General features: G+C 37.2%; 1 protein-coding gene across 1 annotated transcript in view; it reads right to left on the reverse strand.

Moving 5' to 3' along the window:
- Positions 1–1,278: 1,278 nt before the first annotated feature.
- Positions 1,279–21,427, reverse strand: part of Creba (Cyclic-AMP response element binding protein A) — a 42,939-nt gene continuing 22,790 nt past the window's right edge. The window contains exons 3-7 of the mRNA XM_072015577.1: positions 8,972–9,308; positions 5,956–6,275; positions 4,784–5,059; positions 3,773–3,916; positions 1,279–2,614 (exon numbers count right to left, since the gene is read on the reverse strand). Of these exons, the coding sequence (XP_071871678.1) occupies positions 2,429–2,614; positions 3,773–3,916; positions 4,784–5,059; positions 5,956–6,275; positions 8,972–9,308 (1,263 nt within the window). The 3' untranslated portion in view covers positions 1,279–2,428. The remainder of the gene's footprint in view (positions 2,615–3,772; positions 3,917–4,783; positions 5,060–5,955; positions 6,276–8,971; positions 9,309–21,427) is intronic.

The raw sequence follows: 21,427 nt of genomic DNA on the forward strand, positions 1-21,427 counted from the left end.
TATAACAGAACTACGAAAAAATTACATCTATATACTGTGGCGCGTTCTTTGAAGAAATAATCAAAGTCAACATCATTGCACAAGTTCTTCTTAAAACCACAATGGTGCGAACCATCTCAACAACGTACGGATGGTTAAATAAACGTCTTCTTTTACAAATATAATATACAAATCTATATCTCGCGTGAATGGATCCTAATCTATAAATAAATTCCTATATATATATATATATATATATATATATATATCAATCTAACAAATTTTCTCTGGAGAAAATAGATGTACACGATTATCTCGTATTCAGAGATAAAATTCTCGTATTCTACATAAAATACCGCAATAATTATAATAATCACTCATTATCTATATAATTTATATAGCTAACGCGTTGGACATTTATCGTTTCAATTGTATGTCGTCTTAATATTATATTTTAACTATTTTTCGTTCTCTATATTCGTTTCCTAATTTTATTATATTATTTGGACGAAAATCGAAGAGTCATCATCGCTGTCAAGCGAACACAAATATCAATCGACACTCGATTGAAAATGCACTTACGCTTCTAAATACTTTAATAGTCTGCGCGAACGCTTATCTATCGCTAAATGTCTCGCTACAAGTTTAACTCTTCGTAATTAAACTAGGTCGTTACTCATCCAAGCGAAATTTGGATTCTTATCGAAAGAAATTTTAAATATTTAACTTGATAAATGACTTCATTATACAGCGAAGACATCGATTAGTATTCTAGGCATTTTTACATTTTTGAAAGTTCAGAATACTAAGGAAATTTATCTTGGATGGAAATGACCCAGCGTAATTACGGAGTGTGGAAAAATATAATATACGTCTGCCTTTGGAGGGTTAATCCTTGTCGTTTAATTAAATTTCGCACGTATTTTGAACGTTTGTTGAAATTTCGATCGAATCAAAACTCTCTCCATACGCTTTATCGAACTTTGTGGAATAAGTTATCTCTTAACGCCGAAAAGAAAGTTACGTTCTACAACATAGAATTCGATCTTCGTTTAATAATATCAAATCTCGTTACGTGTCGCTATCCTTTAAAAATGTATTCTTCTTTAAGGAAACCGAAATGCGATCGATTTTAAGAAATTTATTCTTTACATTTTGATTTCAATTTCCGAGGTAAATCAGACATCGCTTCTGCTACAGTCAACTTTCCGAAATAAAGTGTAAAACGAACGTTACATGTACCGAATGTTCCAAAATAAGTGGCAGAAGGTTATTCTGTAAGCAAAACTAAATTAAAAATAAAGAATGAATTTTTTTTATTTAACATTTCGTTTTCGAGATAATCGAGTTTGAAAATAGGTCGGATATGTGTCTGTTCAGTTCACTCCAAATCGAACGAAGATGGGAAGATCGTTGCTGCGAAGGTTGAGTCTACGTGTAAAAATAAATTGAAAATGTAAAATAATATTCTTGCTTTAAAGTCTCGTTTTCTAAAAAATCATCGATAGACACGTGCTCTGTCGAGAGTCAATCAAACGCACGTATATCTCGCTTCAATTTTCAAGTGCGATTTTCTCAACAACGAAGATTCTAAAGAAAAAACTTTATTCTTGCTTTTCCGATTCATTTTTACACGTAGAATAACTTCTCTATAGTCACTTTAGAGCATGTACATTACGATTTTGAATCCCAATTTTAAGCTCTCGATGTATTACGCATTTAGATCGTATAGCGATCGACCTTTCTCCACATTCTTTCTACGCAATATGTTGCAATTCGATAAATTCGATTCATTAGATGCGATACGATAATAGAAACGTAACGAAACACTTGTAATAGGAGAGAAAGGAGAATAAAATTCGTTTTCGATTCGTCGTTCGCGATGGAAGAAAGATAAGCGAATCAAGGCACTCCCGGCAGAATTGCACCCTCCGCCGACTCCTGTCTACGGAAAACAGGAAGACGAGGCGTATCCAAGGAATATATTTTCATCGCGAATCGTTCTACTCAACTGACGTTCGATCCGCTGCACGAGGAAGACTTTACACAGGAATGTAAAGGAAATTGCACTGTTCCCTTGGAAAATGGTCTGTTTGGGAAATAGTCCGCAAGAACATTTGATCCCATAAAAGCTCGATGGATTATTCATTGAAAGATATCCATCGAGGAAACGTAAGTTTTCTTCTCTCCTTTTTATAATCGAAGAAAATTGCAAATTGTCCAAGGATCGAAGGAAACTACATACGAGATTTAAAAAAAAAAAAAAAAAAAAAAAAAACACTCGTGATTCGACGATCAGGAACACGTTCTAAGGCCCTTTATTTGGCCACCAGTCTTCGCGAAATCGCCCTTCCGACCACTATGACCGCGATTATAATGTCTTCTTGATAACAACTTAAATCGTCGGTTTGTAGTTTAATGTTCAACGTCATTTCGAAACGAAGCGCGCCTACGAGTTTTGTAGTTGAAGAAGCGCTTGGAGACGTTGAAGCTCTTTCAGTAATTCGCGATTCGTGTCTTCTAAGGCTGTTAATCGGTCCCGGTAGGAGGAGTTCTCGTTCGTGAGCATCGTCACGCGTCTTTCTAGGCCGTCCATGTACTCCTTTTTCTTCCGTCGCGACTCCTGGGCTGATATCTGAAACACGAAACAGCCGATCATGCGTCGAGTTTTGTTCTTCGTTAAGCTATCGACTCGCTGTTCCGCGAAAATTCCTGCCAAGTTTTGCTTAATAATTTTTACTGTAATGTATTTCGACCGATTCGAGGAAACAGTTTGCATTATGAGAAAATTATATTCTGATGTCTGTAATTAATAGCTACGTCAAATTTCCGGAAACCGATGCATTTTTCCTTCGTTCCATTCTGTATCCAATGGGAAGATATTTTCGTATAAATTTTGTTGAAATTAAAGACAGAATTATGTGGACAACGTGTTGTTCGTTGTGCTGTATAGATGAAAATGGAATTAAAAGGAATTCTTTCATATAAGAAACGATTAAGATTTAGGTATAAAACGTTAAATACGTAGACAACGTTAAATTAATACAAAATGAACGTTATTAAAAATGACGTATATTATATAATTAGAACGCGTTAAAAACTGATATAGGTAGGAAATATCGAAAACTAAGTAAATAGATGGTATTAAAAATTAAATTAATTCATTCACACGGCACAGGAATATTAGACGTGAGAGATTGAAATAGACTAAACAGTTTAACATTTTGAAAAAAGTGGATTTGTTTGATTAAGTTCGGTTATTTCAGTGTATATTTGAACAGTTAAGTGTTTTTTTTAGCCGTTGATTTATAAACGAAAAAAGCTGTATCGCAAAAAAATGTCTAGCGACAAAATGTTTGCTTTTACGTAATTATCGTCGTCAGATTTAACACAGACGCAAGATTTTGGGCAAGTTCGTTCTCAAATGTTAATTAATTACGACACGAAATTTATCATCCATCGAAATCGAAAACAAAATTAAAATGCAAGCAGAGAACAGAACCTGTCTAGAATCAAAGATTTAAAAAAACAAATTTTATACTACGCGATAATAGATAATTTCATTGAAAAATCAGCATGAACGAGGTATAATTATTTCCAGATCGCGGATGTTTGCAGGTTTATGGGATATACAAGTAAAAGGAACGTGCGTAATATTCGAAAATACACAGAAGATTTAAAATAAAGTACTCGTTGTAATATTTAAAAAGTAAAATACTTTGCCTTGCTAAAAGTATGAACTTGCATAAACATTCGCGGTCTAATTATTTTCTAACAAGTATTCGACGCTCACCTTGTTCTTGATTTTCCTACGGACTTTCTTCAGGGACTTTTCTTCTTGTTTCGTCAGAGGTAGTTTCGTAGGCACTGGATATCCCTCCGCGATCAATGTCCGCTTTTCCTCTTCGGTCAACGTTAACACACCCGTCGACCCTTTCTGTAAGATGAATTTAACGCAACGTCACAACCTACGTCCATCTTTCTCTGTGTTTACGGCGTGAATTTTATTGGAAAGAAAGTCTTTTTTGGATTACAAAATATAATTTCTTAAATTGTAAGTCCGATCAAACTCAATATGTTTCTTTGTTCGACCGAACTTATTTATGTTACGACCCAATATTAATCAACGTAACGGTTAATTATATATCTTGTCAATTATATATCAGGTTCTCTTTACAAAATTTTCTATCAGAAGCGATGTACCTTTCTTTTATAAAACTCTTATGAAAGCATGTATAGAATGTAAATCACGTAATCAAATGTAAAATAAAATATAATAATAATAATTTATTTGTACTTTAGGCCCATACCTTATTATATTACAAGGTGGTTATTACGTTCTCATTTCTACTGTCTTACACGATATTAAACTCTTATATCGAGTTCTTAGTTATTCTATTATATCGTTATATTATCATTTATTTCGCATAAAATATTTCGCTCATTGACAGAACGAATAACGAGGCGCCAAGAAACGAAATGTAAAGAAAAATATGATATATTATAGGCGCTATTGCTTACGCCACCTCCTTGCCATAAATAAACTAGCGATGTGAAAATGCATATTTTTTCTGAGAATTTAAAATTAATCGAGTATTTATACAGCGACATTGAAAAATCTGCAATAAAAAAAAAAGGAGGAATCGCTCGTAACATAGGCTAGTTTATAACATAAAAACATTTCATAATTACGTTATAAATTCACTGCAAGGTTGTCGACTATCTTACAACTCCAAGTCGCTTATTTTATATATGCGTCTGGAAAAAAGTGGCGTTAATTAAAAAAGATTCCAGTTTGGCTCACCGGTTGACAGGAAATCAAGGGTGTGTGTATCGGCTGTCTGGTGGTGTGCGTGCCGTTTGTGATGTAAAGTCTGGGCGTGAGCAGGCCTCTGAGATTCTGTGCGTGCGCGGAGCTCTGGGAATCTCGGCGTTCCGGCGAACAGGAAGCGGAAGCGGTGCCCTCGCTGTCGGAGCTGGCGCTGCTCGGCGGCGTTGGCGGTAGGCCCTGTCTGGACGCGCGTAGATCCGCCTGTTTCTCATCGCTCACCTCCCCGTTGTACTCTTCTACCTCCATACCCTGTGACACACAAAGTTTGTTTTCTTTTAGCATTTTTATAATTCTTAGATGCATCAGGAAAAGATATTCGTAATTCGAGATAAGGGAGTAAGAATATCGAGCGTCGAGGAAATTTTGTTTCTGGAATGGTCGAATATTCGCAGTTCTGTTCCTTTTTAAATAAAAATTCTATCGATTAAAATCGTAATTACATAGGAAAACGAAGAATATCGCGTGTCGTGAAAAAGTGGGAAATTGTCGTGAAAATCTACTAAATGTTACTTTTTTTAAAATTTTATTTGCATTTAGATACACTAGAGCGTAAAAAGGCAAATTTTGAATTAAGAAGAACGGAACCGTTCGAATGGAAGATTCCTTTGATCTCGAACTTTGAACGCTCCATTGTGATGTAAAAAGATAGAATATTTACAAAAATTTGCTTCAAATAAAAACGATAGAAGTTCGTTCAAACAGAACTAAACGAAAAATATTTATATGAAAGTCATTCTGCTGTAACAATTACACGCGTTAAGTTATGGAATACCTAACACATGTCGTTACATTTATACTAACATCGTTCCACTCTAATAATTAGCTACGTTTCGGTATTTGACGTTATCTGTTGGAACAAGTGTTCGCACGCGTTTACGAATAACTACAAGACACGAACATTCGCGCTTCAAAGTTCCTCCATCATTTGAATAATCGTCGTATTATATATCGTTAAGAGGAACGTGTATCTCAATTTTTAACAATCATACGCTTCGATCTTTGCTCTTATAAATTCCTTGAACATCAAGGAATGTGTATAATCGAGGAATCGACGAATTTCTTGAACATTTGATAGATTCCCTTGCGTACTTTCACGAACAGAATTCTATCTGTAAGAATTCTAGACAGAGAAAATATGAAAGTACCTGATAATATTCCTCGTCATCCTCCTCGCTATCGCTGGTCTGCGACATGTGATTCTTCGAAAAATGAAGACTCTGAGGAAACACCATGGTTATCGTGTTTTTGTCGTCGGTTATCGACGTTTGACAGGACTCCGAAGGACTGCTAGGCGCGCTGATCGGTTCACCTTTGATCTCTGTACACTCCACGTCTTCAGGTACTACATTGTTTCTTCTCTTTAGGATAATCGTTGAGGTAGACGACGTGGACGACGACGAAGGCAGCTCGTCGCGTCCCGACGCGGTATTCATTGAGATCGCCGGGAAACACTCCTCCTCCATATCTGCAAAAACAAAAATATCATTCGTTCTTCGCTTTACTTCACATTTTATTCATACAAGAATATTCATACAATCTTTCCAACGACTTTGAACCTAAATTCTCTCCATCTTCGTATGTTCGCACGCTATCCCATATGTATTCTTCTGTATACAAATACCCAAGTATATAGGTACTATGTATCGGTTCTAAATATTTTTCTGTCCGCCATTGCATTGTAAGAAACTGAACAGGCAACGCCAAGGTCCAAAATTACGTGTACAAATGTGTACAATGAATTCACGACGAGCAAACGGATCGCGACAACTGCTATCAAATCCAGTCATTACACGTTACTGATATACCGTTGAGCAATACGATAATACGAACTGGGTCGTCTCGAGGAGTTAATGGATCAACGACGTACACAGGCTGCATAAATGAAACTGACGAGACACGTTGATGACGGCAGGATATTGCCAATCGTACCGGGTTCCCTGAAATTAGCAGCATTATCAGACTTCTGTTACACCTGTAACGTTATATACTCCTCTACCAGAGTTTCTGCTATAGCTTTCAAGCGTGTTTCAAGTGTATCGCGCATTAGCGTTACCCCGTCATTCGCGATGCACCGTAATGACGTTGAAGAAGAGATTCTTGAAAGTCGAATGTGGGAAGGTGAGAAGGTTTCTCGCGACTGATAGATATGCCGGTGAATGGAGGTGCAAGTATTAGTAGGATCGTAAATTGTAACGTTAGGACTTTGTGTAGTTGAGAATCCTGGTACTGAGAATGGATAGCGTATAGTAGTTACGCTACAACGTTAATATTTGTTGGATCTTCTAACGATGACATTAGATCCTTTTATAGCATGGACTTCTTACGACTAGATTGCGCGTGTTTCTGCGAATTTGCATTTTTACGAACACGACCAGAGAGATCGAACCTTAGCAGAAACGTGTCTTATCTACGGAATATTATAGGGATTACTATATTGCGTGTTTGTACGCGTTTATGCGAAATTTGTAGATGCATAACCGCATCGGATACGTCTAACGACTACGTTGGTAAAGAAAGGTACACAATTGGATATAGCAACGAAGCTGTAAATAGTATTAAGATTCTGTTAAAAATTAAAGTTGACAGTGGTGGAGACAGTAATAGAACTTGCAGAGTTTATTACATACGGATATAACAATGACTCTGTCTAGCTTCTCTTTTGATAATGCGTGTGACAGATGAGAAAATTTTTTCTAACTGGGAAGTGCGTTCGCGAAGATTCGTGGGGATATTAGTGGAATTAATATTAGTACTATCATCATTATTGGTATTAGTATTATTAGCAGCAGCGTTTTATCGAGTTAAGAATTATAATATCAAAATTTTGCTGTTGGTGGTATTAGAAGTCTTTGTGGCTTACAATTAGACTCGTAATTTTGTAACGATAACAACGGATATTAAAATTTATTGCAACTGACGCTGGTTGAAGTAAGATTCCATGGATTTAATACAGTTGCTAAAGTTTCCCGATTTTGCTAAGATTACGAATTATATTACATAATACTCTCTACCGATATGATTAGAGGTCTTAAGATTTACCGATAATGATATCAGGATCTACCGAAGGATGTACTCTTATATGCTATTACGATTATCTAAGATTATTTGCAGTCACGAGCACATTATTGGATTCACTGATAAAACATTAAGAACGATCTATGAGAATACACTAAGAAACTAACTGTCGGTGAATAAGATAAAATCACAAAATATGTGGTATATAGATCAAAGAATTCATTAGTAAATTTACTCGATAAATCTTGACTAATATAATAATATATGTTTTACCAAATAGAGCAAAAATCTGGCCTTCGTATCTCTGCCATATATCCACTCAGAAAAAGCGAAACAATCGCATCAAACGATATCTTGCGAGAAACCATTCGACTCTTATCTAATATATTTTTCGGTATCATTAACGAGATATTCGCATTTCGAAAATATTTGCGAAGAATTGATTTTTCTGCATCACCTTACGTAATTATCCCAAATAACGAATTTGTTCAATGAAATCTTTTTATTAAAAAATAAACGATCAACTGCTTGGAAATCTAATTAATCGGTTTACGAAATCAACTTATTATCCCTCGTCTAGCGGAAGCTCGTCTTTATCAGCAGCGTTAGATGTTCTATTTTCTGCATCTATGTGGCAATAAAAAATAAGTTTGATAAAATAATAAGATGTAAATATTCGAAGATTAACTATTCTGAACATTGGATAAAGATATCGTAATTACTGGACGAGGAAATGAATTCTTTCCAACTGGATTCGCACATATTAAAACTTTAAATTTTTTATACTTAAGTAATTTTTTTACTTCTTATATAAATCGAAGTCAAAAAGAGGCGTTCTATCGTTAATAAAATGATTGAATTAATATTCCAATTTATACACATATATGCACATATTAAAACTTTAAATTTTTTATACTTAAGTAATTTTTTTACTTCTTATATAAATCGAAGCCAAAAAGAGGAGTTTTATCGTTAATAAAATTATTGAATTAATATTCCAATTTATTTTAAATTTATATAGTTTTTATAAAATATTATAACTGGTGCTACCAAAGATTTTGTAACGTTAACAGGATTTCCTGTTGACTTATACAAAATTTCCCAAAAGAGATTACAACTATGGTCCAAGTTTTCGTGTGTTCTTACCATCGATTCTGCTTCGAATGTCCAACGATTTATGATGATCCAGATTAGTAGAATCGATGGAGGAACTAGTGGTGGAGAGAGAAGCGCCAACCCTATCGGCGGACGATCCGGAATTAGGTGTATGGGGGTTGGCACCGGGTGTCGCGGGGCTTGGAGGAGGACTCGACGCCAACAAACTATAATTGTGCTCGGACTTGATCGGTCGTGGACCTCCGAGGGCGGCATCCGTCATCAAACGGTCCCTTAACACGACTCCCAGCGAGGATTTATCTCGTACGTTTAACGCGTTGCCCCATTCTTCCTCTTTGGCTCCCATGAGAACATCCTGGCCGAGTCCCTGCAAGCAAAACATCGCTATGTCACAAGTTCGAATTTACGCGAATTCGTATCTCCATGAATATAATTAAAAAAATGAAGGCTAAGCAGAAATTCGTGCTACCTGTTAAACAATCGTAACACAACTATGTTTTCAACGTGTTATCATAATTTCGCGTGTTACGTGTATTGTGCACATTTTCGTACCTAATGAACCGAACAATGATCGACTTGGGTAATAATACGAATGACTTAGGTAACATTGTCGAAAAGAAGTGCGCAGGTATTACATAATATCTTCGCAAGACAAAACGCGTAAAATTGACGTCAACGAGTCGAGTTAATTTCCGAAATATTTTTCAATGCTGTGCGACTGTGATCTTTGAGATTTGGAAGATCGGTTCGATTTTACGAGGATCGATGAAAAGACTGTTTCCGTTTAGATCCTAAAGAAAATTATTGGCTGCAATTGATGGCTCAGGTTTCTCGAGCGACTGTAACGATCAATACTGGAAACGGATGGTTCGCTTTTAAGAAGATAATTAGTAAAAATCCTTTTCAATTATATTTCGATATACGCGAACTTCGATTCGTTGCGGCGCGAAGGCAAAATACATAAAATTCGCGTAAAATTAACGCGTTTACGCGTTGTTGACCGACTATCTTACGCAAAAACTAGCAACTGAACTTTGTGCATAGATACACGAGTTCGCTGGCGATCTGTCAACGATGAGTTAAGGCATAACCCGGTTAACAGGTTAGAGTCTCGACCCGTCTTGGAAGTTTCCGATCGCTGGGAAGGTTGCTCGTCTCTCTTGTACGCTCGCCGGTTGCCAGGCACATACGCGGCCAAGCCAAACCAACGGAGGACTCGCGGTGCGAATCAATGGACGGGGGGAGCAACGTTCGAGGCTGTCAATGGCTGCCAGTTGTCTCGTTGCCGAAGGTGTCAAGGACCCCGCATCTAAAATTGTACGTGCTCGTATCCCGAAGCGGTCACGCTTGCCTCGACCAAAGAGAAGGGCGCTAGTCGGGCCGGTCAAGTTGAAGGCCGAAGCTGCCAGCCACGGGTACGGTCTCTCTTCTTCGCCCTTCTTCCCACCAGGCCAACGATCTTACAAGTGGCCCTTCCCTTCGGGCCCTTCGCGCTCCAGCAATGCGGAACTCGACAACAGTCAAGGTCAATGCGCAAGGTTCCGCACTTTTTTCGCTCTTTTACCGGAGAACCGTCGAAAAAGCTAAGCTAAGCGGTGTTACGCCATGAGAAATTTAAAAATATTTGGTTGTTCGCAGGGCAAAGTGTTTACTTTGACTTCATTTTTTGACATTTTTCAGCGTGTCGAAGCGCTCGATTCGAGCTTGTCTCAAAAAATTCGCTTTATCGGTAAATATCGAAACGCGCGATACTTTGTTTTATGTCGCGTTAGCGAGGTATCTACGATACATCCTGGTCTATCAGCTTTCTCCGTCTCTCCGCAAGTCGCGCGTAATACAAGTAAAGGATTCGGTTCAATTTTTGACATCTTGCCAGCAAACCGCAGAGGTTTTGCAAAAACGTCACTGTACGACTTTCCCAGAGATGGAGAAATTAATAGATGTTGTACACGACGTAAAACGTAAAATATTGCTCATCCGTTGCTTGTTAACAAAGCGAAAGAACAACCTCGGCGAAACCCCAATAATTTCGTCAGCTTTCCATGCTCTTCGTTTCATGGAATTAATCGATTGGACAAATAAGCGGCACGGTGCAAGGAACTGTTTCCACCGAAAGCTAAACTAAGCCGATCGAAACACGACTATCGAAACAAATATTTTGAAACTTTGTGCATAGCGCTGCATAGCTTAGCTCCACCTTCCGGTCACTGTCCGGCTTCTCTTTCTTTTATTTTGTTTCGCTTGCAGATTCTGTTACGCGTAATGGTTTGTGATCGAGTCGAGGTGACGATAAGTTTTAGGTTTTATGGCAAAGGACTTTAGACGCAAGATTGTTGGGTTTATGGAATCGATCGTTGAACCTTTAGACCCAAATGTTGAGTTTTTTCGGTCGATTGTTTTTGTTTGTTCCAAGGAGATCTAAAGATTTTTGCCCACTCTTTATCTTCCAGTCAACGTATGTTTTGGGCTATCTTTTATTTTTGTTGAAATATCCTGTACCTTATTTAAGTTTCCGGCGATTGTTATCGCACGTTGCGGAAAAGGGTCGGATTTCTTTATCAAGTTTCCTGAAATTCCTACACTCTCACGATACTGTTTATTTCCTCCGATCGCGATAAAAGTTTCTAACGATAGCTGTTACCTTTCCTCATGAATATTAAGACGAAGCAAGCAATAGGAAAGTCGAAGCGAAGATTCTTACAGGTACTTTCTACGATACTTCTCTTTGTCAGAAAACAAAAAAGAAAATAACTTCAACCTTCTAACTCCAGCTTTTTTTTTACAAAGACATTGAGTGCTAATGACAATTGTAGACCGTGTTATGCACTTGAAAAATCGGACGCTCAACCCGAGAACAATCGTTGAAAAGGAAGGACAGTTTCGCGTGAAATTCAACAACTTGGGTGTCTATACCACGGGTGAACTTCTATTATATTTTGCTGATCGGTTGCGAAAGTCTCGACACGTTTTGACGTGGATACCGTTACACGTGATTGCGTTACATGGTTGCAAGGGGAAAGATATTCTCAGTCTCCGTTCGAAAGTCGATACAATGCGCTCTTACTAAAAGTGAACGTCCATACAGGATGTTTCAGAGACAAATTAAATCGAATTATTCGGAGAAAAGAATTAGCTGTATAATAACCTGTAACAGTCTTTGGCCACATAGATCGTATTCGTACACGTTCTTCGTCGCATTCAGTGGACAGTCTTTCAAGACTTGCTAGAATCGGCAAGCTTGTCAGGACGATAGATCTTCGATTTTTAACTTTTGCAATTGTTAAAAACATGTACGTGCGCGCGGGCATGTTCTTTGATAAATAATAAAGTAAACATCGTTTCGAATATAAACGAATAGACGAAAGTCAAGTAAAAGTTACAAGTTTGTTAAAGTAAAGGATCTGAAATACATTTTAATAGGTTTGATAGTTCTGGTATTAAAAAGAAGACGATTCATCCAACGAACGTTCAAACAATCGTGGCACGGACGCAATTCTATTCAAAGTTCTTCCGTATCGTCATTTATTTGAGTCGCGTCGCGGCTTTTGCTCTTTCTCTTCGCTCGTTATGGGTCGTTTCTCTAACGGACGGGAGAACAAAGCCGGTGATTTTCCAGAAGCAAGACAATTATTCTGCCCTAGACAATTAGCAACCAACAATCTGGGACCGTGGCTCTAGCTTCGCGACACTTTTTCAACGTGTTCTTCCAGCCGTTCCAACCACAAAGAATTCACTATATTTTCTTCACCTATGCTTCCACTTTACTTCGTTCGAAACCTGAGACATCGAAAACCATAAACGAAACAGTGGGAATAGAATAAAGACGCGAACTACAAAATTTTCTTCGTCTTTCGAAGTAGCACGTTATAGCAACGTCTTTCCGACATGCTCTTTTAAACCATATCGATTGGAAGGAAGATCCTGCTAATTTTTTTTTTTTTTTTCGATCAAGAAATAGCGAAGGAAGAGAAAACAGGGAAAGAAACGAACGAAACTTTGCCTTTCAAACTATCTTCTCCCAGCTTCACAACACTTTTCCAACGTTCTTTTCCAATCGTTTCATCCACGAAAAAGTTCTATTTCATTGGATATTATTTAATTAAGAGAGAAAAGAAAATGAAAAAGAGAAAATAAACTAAGAGACAGAGAGGAAATGAAATACGAGCGAAGAGAAATACGAAGTAGAAAATTTTCTTGGTTTTTCAAACTAGCTGTTTCCAGTTTCTAAAGGAGAAATGTTGAAGCAACCGGTCGCGTTGCCAACTGAGAACTGACACGTTCAACGACTGGATACGCGAGATCTGTTGCGCTTCAGCAATGCGGAACTCGAGCCCAAGGTCGCGACACCACTCTTCCTTTTTCATCTCCAACGATCGTCTCTTTTCAACTTGGTCTCTCTCCTCTGGTACGTGCTCCTTCTACCCCCGTCCGCTTTTCCGTTATGCTTCAGTCGCAGCATCGCCGTTTATCCAGCTCCTTACACGGTTTCACTTCCGCCGGAAGTCGCTAACGGATCATTTTACCGCGGAACTTGGAGATAAGGGTGCTTCCGCAGATTTTTCTTCGATTTTTAATGTCGCTCGTCTCGACTCTGTCGAGTCTCTTCGGAGGAAATCGAGTTCCGGTTTCATGTGCATCTCGACGGATAAGATTAATTTCTCGCTAAAAGACGTTTTGAGTCTGTTGAAGCGTTTTCAGTTTATAGGCTGTTACGTTGAAACGAAGCGTGAACTGCAGGACGATGTAAGGCTGATGATAAGGTCGAGGAATGTACCGTGGCTTTTAAGCTTTTATATCGAATTTAGTTTGCAATTATTATTTGAAATACAAATTTTCTGGAATACTTATAATATTCGACGTTTATAACCCTGTAAAGTATAAAAAGTATGTTTTTAAACTATAAATTACGAAGAGGAATTTAATCGAAATAAACTGACTCGTCACGTTTCGAGGATTTTCGTTAACTCAAAGTACTATTGTTCATAAACGCGCTTAGATCGTCTAAAAATATCTTTCTTAACGTTTCTGGCGTGCCTTTATTGATAAAATTATAAATTATAGTTAGTTGCAAGTACGTACCAACTATCTTTCAAATTGAACAGAAGCTTGATTTTACTATTGACATCGACGTCTTATTATATCGCAGACCGTTCGAACTAACTCATTATCAAGCAAAAGTGCCAATTAAACATCACCTGTTCTTTTTCAAAGTCTGTTCGGTAATCCCCAATTACAGTTACCCGTTAACCAGTTGGCCAACACTCGAGAACCAATTTTAATTGTAACTTTCCATCGAAATGCATCCTTCGCTTCCATTGAAAATCAAACTATAATACATGCAATCGTTCTAAATCAATCTTAAATACACCTGATGGTTTAAGTTTCTATTTCTATCAAAAAATTATTCGCATTTTTTAGCAAACTTTTTTCATTTCTGTTAAACAACTATCGATTTTTATTGGCTCCCCGTCACTCGCATAACGAAGCAATGACGTAAGGAGGTAATTTTTATAACTTTTTGTCATCGATTTCTCGGATAATTTATCTTCAGCGTCACTTTGTAACCATAAACAACGTCGAGTTAGCCTCGAGAAAGTAATTGTTACGTCTATCACGGTAGTTTCGACGTCGATATTAATTCGCCATGGAGCCGCACGGGAAGTGCAAGAGCCGACGGTGTCGTAGCTCAGCAATTTTCTCCGACAGTTATTTCGCTGGCTCAGCCCGTTCGTGTCAGTGCCTTCGCGAAACCGTAGAAATCTATGGTTGCTAACTGCTAATTTCCGCTTCGACGTTGCGACAAATCATTTTTCTTCGGTCGCGGTAAAGCGATTCCTTTACCAGCCCGTCGAACGGACGAGCGACAGTCGCGTTTTCGTCCAGCCAACTGTTGTTCCGATGCTCGAAGAAGCATAGTAATAGTAAAATCGTGAGATTTTATTTGAAAAATAGGGAGATTGAAAGTTTGATGGAAATTAATTACGACAATCGCGAACAACGCGACATTAATCCTTGATCAGATATCAATAACTATAATAATATGTCTGATCACTGCTGATATACTCTATTTTATTCAATTTGTCTATGGTTTTTATAGAATGCATGAAATATATTAAATTTAACAAAAATACGTGAACGCAGTTATCGGTTATAGAAATATGAAAAGATAGTAAAATTATAGCTTTCGAAAGTAGCCTAACGTGTATGAATATGTTATAAAAAATCAAATTACGAACAGGTTTCTAAATTTGCTTACTGGATGCGAACCGATGTAGTTTATACATAATTAATTAGGAAAAATTCAACATACGTATATTATACCCACTATATACTATCAGCATGTAATACAATAATATACTATACAAATCTGTATAAATGTAATATTTTTGTAAAATATCTAAAGCGAAGTATCTATCGTAATATTTAGGAAGAGTCTCTATTTCACTCCCTCGGTTATGTTTAAAAATATAAAATCGCATAAACAATGGCTGACTGTTAATGAACAATCGACATTGTCTATCATTCGCAGCGATAAGAGCCAAGGATACGTCAGCCATTGGAAAATTGACACGAGCTCGTCACATTTCGCGAATTCCTACGTACGTTTTTCGCAGCTAACCATCATCGTTTTCCTTCTAATGGAAGTATCGATCCGTCAAGGTGTCATATGTTATACTATAGGTGACCATGGAGGGCCTAGTTCACGTAAAAAGTCGATATACCTTCGGGTCACGTTCATGGTTGCTCGAAAACCACTGCTATCTACGTTCTACGTCCGAGTTCCAAGCAATCGATACTTCCATTGCAACTTGTACATTAATTATTGTACCGATACGAATCCAGTACGACACTGAGAAATAAAGAAAAATTGTCGAAACAAGAATTACGATCTTTAAAGATAATTTTTTAATTTTTATTTTAATTTTGTGATGTTTATACGGTACGAATGTTGAAAAGAATTTTTAATTCGCGTAATAATATCGCTTGGCAAATTTTAAATCGTTCGTACTTAAAGGTAAATGTACAACATCGGATTGGAACAATTAAACTTGAAATATTTTTATTCGCGATTGAAAAAGCAGGAGATGTACGAAGTGTATCCGTAATATCGTAATTAGTTCGTATTATATATGTTTATATTAGTGCCTCGATTTTTTATAGTATTTTTTATAATAACATATACCGTAAGACGTATTAATTGGATTAAATGTTTGTTTCCAAATTACGAAATTTAATCCTCGACTGGTAGTATCCTAGAATCACAAGTGACACACGCGACAATTCGAGCTTCAGTTTAATTTAGATTGCTTAACTTTAATCTGTATTCTGTACTTTACGCCATATCACCAATGATAATCTTTATCGTGTAAAATGTAGAATACAAATTAATATAACCTAATACAAGCTGCTGTGTGTCACCTATGACCTCACGATACTGCTCAAGGTTGAGGATTGAAAAGATCAGATTAAACGTACTACATTATTAGGATATCTTTTTATTTCCTTTCGTTCGTTCGCTGTACTATAACTAACTATTTCACGACGGAGCAGATTTTTAATCGAACGAACCATACAGATGAAACAGTTTTTAAATCGAAAGTTATTCGCAGCTTTCAATGTCTAAATTCCAAATAGAGAAACGAGATCGCGTCGTTGAGAGGCTTGTTTTCTTTGTTTTCAATTAGAAAATTATCGAGATACGATTACAGAAAAATAGTTAGAGATATGATTGTAGAATTATCGAAATACGTTTATTGAAAGGTTATTTGTAATATACGGTTGCAGCACGAAACCATAACCGTGGATATCTACCATAAAATTGTCGGTAAATAAATGAAATTGTCATCTTTGTTAAGCACGTTTTGTACGTGATCGAACCTCTGAATTGAATTCCCTCTTGCGAGGACGATATTAATAAATTATTAAATCTAAAAATTAATAATTATCTATTTGCTTCGTGCGCTTAAATAGATCGTTTAATTGAATATACACCGATTATTTCTTAGTCGGGCAAGAAATAAATACGTAAAGTGCGTTTATACTAAACACAGCCGTAAGAAGCATTACGTTGTCGGTAGAAAAGTTATCAATTGATTTGTATAATCACCGGGGAAATACAGAAAAACGAAAGAAATATTACACGATATCATTCTACGAAACGTTTATCGTACGTTTAATTATGTATGTAACACTGCACACACAATCGTAATATTGAATATTTCAAAGATCGATGCAATAAATATTAATACGTTACGATCGTTTAAATTCACGTTTTTAAGTCGACCAATTAATCCAGAAGATCAAACGTGCGATATAATTCGTTTTTGATATCTGCTGACAAAAAGAAATAGCGTAATATAAACATGATTTTGTTCTATATTAGTACTCTATTTTTATCTGGTCCCGTGAAATGAAAACCGGTTTAAAGTTCAAAACGGGCATAAAATAAAAATCCAAAAAGTGCTGGAAAACATTTAAAAGTTGAGACTGTAAAAAAGAAGTACAACGAAAACCGGTATTTCCCGTTCAGAAACAGGAAAACAATCGCGAATTTGCAAGGAACGAGGCAGCAAGGCGTGCAGTTATGCCAAGTATCCGACAGAATTGACCTTTCTGTTCGCCAACTCGCTGGCAAACTCTAGATGTATGGAAACGATCGTAAAAATCGTGGTCAACGAGCGAACATAATTTACAAACTTTCGGGGAAGATCAGGCAGTTGCTAACAATGATTTTCATCGAAATCAATTAAATAAATTCAGGTTACTAGCAAAATAAATTTCATGGAAAAATTACAAGGAAACTTTATTATCAAAATACTCGTTGTCGATAATTTAAAAATTCGGATCAACGAATTTATAGTTAAATAAATTTGGACCACTGCTGAATTAAATTTTCAAGAAAAGAAGATTCCAAGAATGCGTTGCAAAGAAGCTTGTCGTAAAAATTGAAGTCAATGAATTTGAAATTAAACGAATATTAAATTTCATAGAAACCAAACACACGAGTACAAATTGAATTCAATCGCCGCCTTGACCGTTTACAGAAAGCCTAAATTACCTCGCAGAAACTCAGCTCTACTATGAGATCTAACCAAAGGACAACGAGTCGAATATTTAATTTTAATTGCCCAGATGTGGCTATGAAATAAAGCCGAAATAAAAAAAAAAGCTATATTAAATTCATTCCTATAAGATTCTACAGAACTAAAAATTAAACATTTCTTTCGTCTGACCTACATTTTGGCTTATCTGGTTTTAAGAATCCGGTTTGACAAACGAATATAAAGTCGCCGGTTGTAAATCTACCGACGTGATTATATATTCACGTGCAATAAAACGTTTCGATTAAGCCGTTACGATCTTGATTGTTAGTTCTCGATAATGTTCACGTTCGTTCGTCACACAGAAACGACTGGTTCCCTTCTGAAGAACACTCGCGTGCGCGACCAAATATTTAGTTACGTAAAAAATTTTAAACCGACATTAAATACTCGTTCGTGATGAGCAGGTTTCCTTTAGGGTTTAGAGATTATATATTTACTTAGTCTCCGAAAACACGGAATTCCAGGTTCTTGGATGCTTTGGATTAGGAACTTTTATCGCATTATATTTAGAACGTTGAGAACTTAACGGATGTTGGAGTTTCAAGGGAGAGACATTAAAAAGGAAAATTAAAGTTGGTAAATTATTGAAAGTTAAGTTCTTGGAGAAGACTTTTTAATTAACCGAGTAATAACTTTTTCAAATCTACAAATTTAGGTCCAGTAACATCTTTCAAATTTCAAAATTGATGTACAAATCTAAAAGCTTTAACGATTAACGATCTTTTCGACAAACTCGTCGAAAATTCGTAAATCCCAGTTTCCCCCCAAAAATTCATCCCAAACTCGCGCCTTCCTAATTCCACCGACACGCCCGTCTTCGACGCCTTAAATTCTAATCGCTTGAAACCTCTCGAATTCCAAAGGGTCGAGGAACTTTAGAGCAGAAAGAGAGCCAACGATTTACCAAGTGAGTAAATCTCTTGCTCCTACGTAAACATCTTGTAAAAGTTTCCACTCGTCCCGCAAACGTAAGTAGTATCTTTGGTTAGTCGAGAATCTACGGCGACCTATAGGATTCTAGTTGGCAGAAGTCACTTTTACCAGCGTGTACCAGCCTCGATGAAGTCACGAAAAAAGGTGAACGTCCTCGAGTCCCATCGAAACCGTCCCGTCACTTAGCTCACTTCCCCTTCTCTCCCTTTCTACGTTCGTGCAACTATCACGAGCAAACTACGGCGAAGACGAAGACGACTGGATCGTTGAAGATGATGAAGACAACGATGACGACAGATCTTCTTTCCCGTGGTATGCACGACCATGTGGCTCGTTTCAAAACCCGATGCCCTCTAGTCGACAGGTACTTGACTGTGTATACCTGTTCGGATAGACAAGTAGACGATACCAGGAAAGTCGAGAAACTCTAGAAACCTTGAAATACAGCCGAGCAAAGAAGGAATATGGGTATCTGGATACCGCGTGCCGGTTTGAATACCGGAAGCACGCTTCACTGTATAGATCTAACGCTTGGTTTACGGTAGTTGATGATAGTTTCGAGGGATCAAGAGTGGTTCGAATTTCGCGCGTTATGTTCTTCGGATCTTTTTTGGTGGAATTTTATTTTTCTATTATCGACAAATTTTGTGTAACTCGAGGAACGTACGAAAGCTCGCAAGTTCAAAGATCACGGCGAGATTAAAGGAGCATCGATCGCTGATATTTTAACGAGCTTGTGATCGTAGAATTTTTTAATGGAAGATTACTTTAAGGAGAGCGAGGTTAAGAGGAAAATTGTTCGGCGTTAAGCAGGGGAAAAATGCTTTTGAAAATAAATTTCAAGGATAGTTGGATCACATTTTACGTGAGTCACTGTATACTTCCTGATTGACTCATTGGATCGATCATATCGTTTCACTTTCGGATTACTTAGAATTTAAAACGCGTAAATATACTATAATGCGTTAATTGAAAGACAGAAATGGTAGAAAAGTCGACGATTGCTGGATAAAACGCGGTAGAATCAATTATCCTGCGTGAACTACGTCTAAGCGACAAAAACAGTTTGTTCAAAAACAAAAATTATTATTATGATACCGTTTCTGATACAATAATAAGTATAATATTTATGAGATTGATTGGATAAAGATGAAGCTCGGATTAGTTAACGTTATATGATAATATAATTTAATATTGTTAAATATTCATTAAATTATTACTATTACGGCAAGGAATATAATATATAATACATAATCAGAATACTTACAGAAATTGCAAGATATTTAGTACAAGTATATATTTTGTAAAGATCAGTCAAGCACCATTTTCAACGCGTATATGATGCTTAAAATGACTACGCATACCGTCAAACTAATTTTCTATTAAATACGCGTTTGCGACAAATATCGTGTAATCTCCATATACATCTTCAGATTGGATCCAAATTCTAACAATATAATAATAAAATACCCGTCCCGCTACGATGCTTGTGAAATGTCAAAATGTTTTATATAACACGCACGATATAGACATAAAAAAAATTTCTATGGCGAGTATTTAAACACTTTCGTGAGCCAACGTAATATATAAATTTCGAAACGGGTTACCCAAAGAGCACACGAATCGACCATCCAATTCCTGACGTAGAAAAGATCCACAGGTTCAGTTCGTGACGAAGGAACGGGTCACGCATTCTAATATCCTCGTAACATCCTCGAGAGATTCTCGAATGACGTAATCTCTCCCCCTGTGGGACCCTATGAGCTTCCATGGGGCCACGAGCCGCAGGTAGCATCCGAAAAATGCCAATGAAAGCGGCTCACCTCGGTGAGGCACTTGCACGATGGAATTCGGAGTCGGGTTCTCACGTAACTTGGGGAATAACGTACGCCTCGATTTCCTCTCGCCAAACTGACTCGAACACGCGGTCGATCGAGGGCACAGGATTCAACAGGTAGCCGACGCCTCTGGCCACGGGGATTACGCGATTTACACGCGGCTCAGCACCCAAGAAAAACGGGCGCCGTATTCCACGAAGACGCCCCTAAGAAGATCAACTTCTCGGCGGTTTGATTTTTCATTCGAACGGAAGTCGCTCATGGGCGAATGGACGAAAAAAATTTTTTAAATAATTTAGAGTTTGTCGCTGCTAGACTTGCGTTATTATTATTACTATTTATTTTATTTGAAGTCGCGTGGAGTAGTATAAGACCATTGTTCATGGAAGTCTTACGAATTTCTTCCGATTCATGGAATGTTCATGGAATGTTCATGGAATTTCTTACGATTACGTGGCTGATAACATCAAGAGTCTGGCACAGCAAGCTTCGCGTTTGACAGGAAAATTATTTTTTAATTCGTGCTTATTTTTCGGTTAAGCGTATCCTGTTGTTACCCTGGTTATCGCGGCTTGTTCTCGCAAAGTCTTTTTATTTTCTCAAAGAGGCTG

The sequence above is a fragment of the Bombus fervidus genome, chromosome 13, assembly GCF_041682495.2.
Source record: "Bombus fervidus isolate BK054 chromosome 13, iyBomFerv1, whole genome shotgun sequence".
Lineage (NCBI taxonomy): Eukaryota > Metazoa > Arthropoda > Insecta > Hymenoptera > Apidae > Bombus > Bombus fervidus.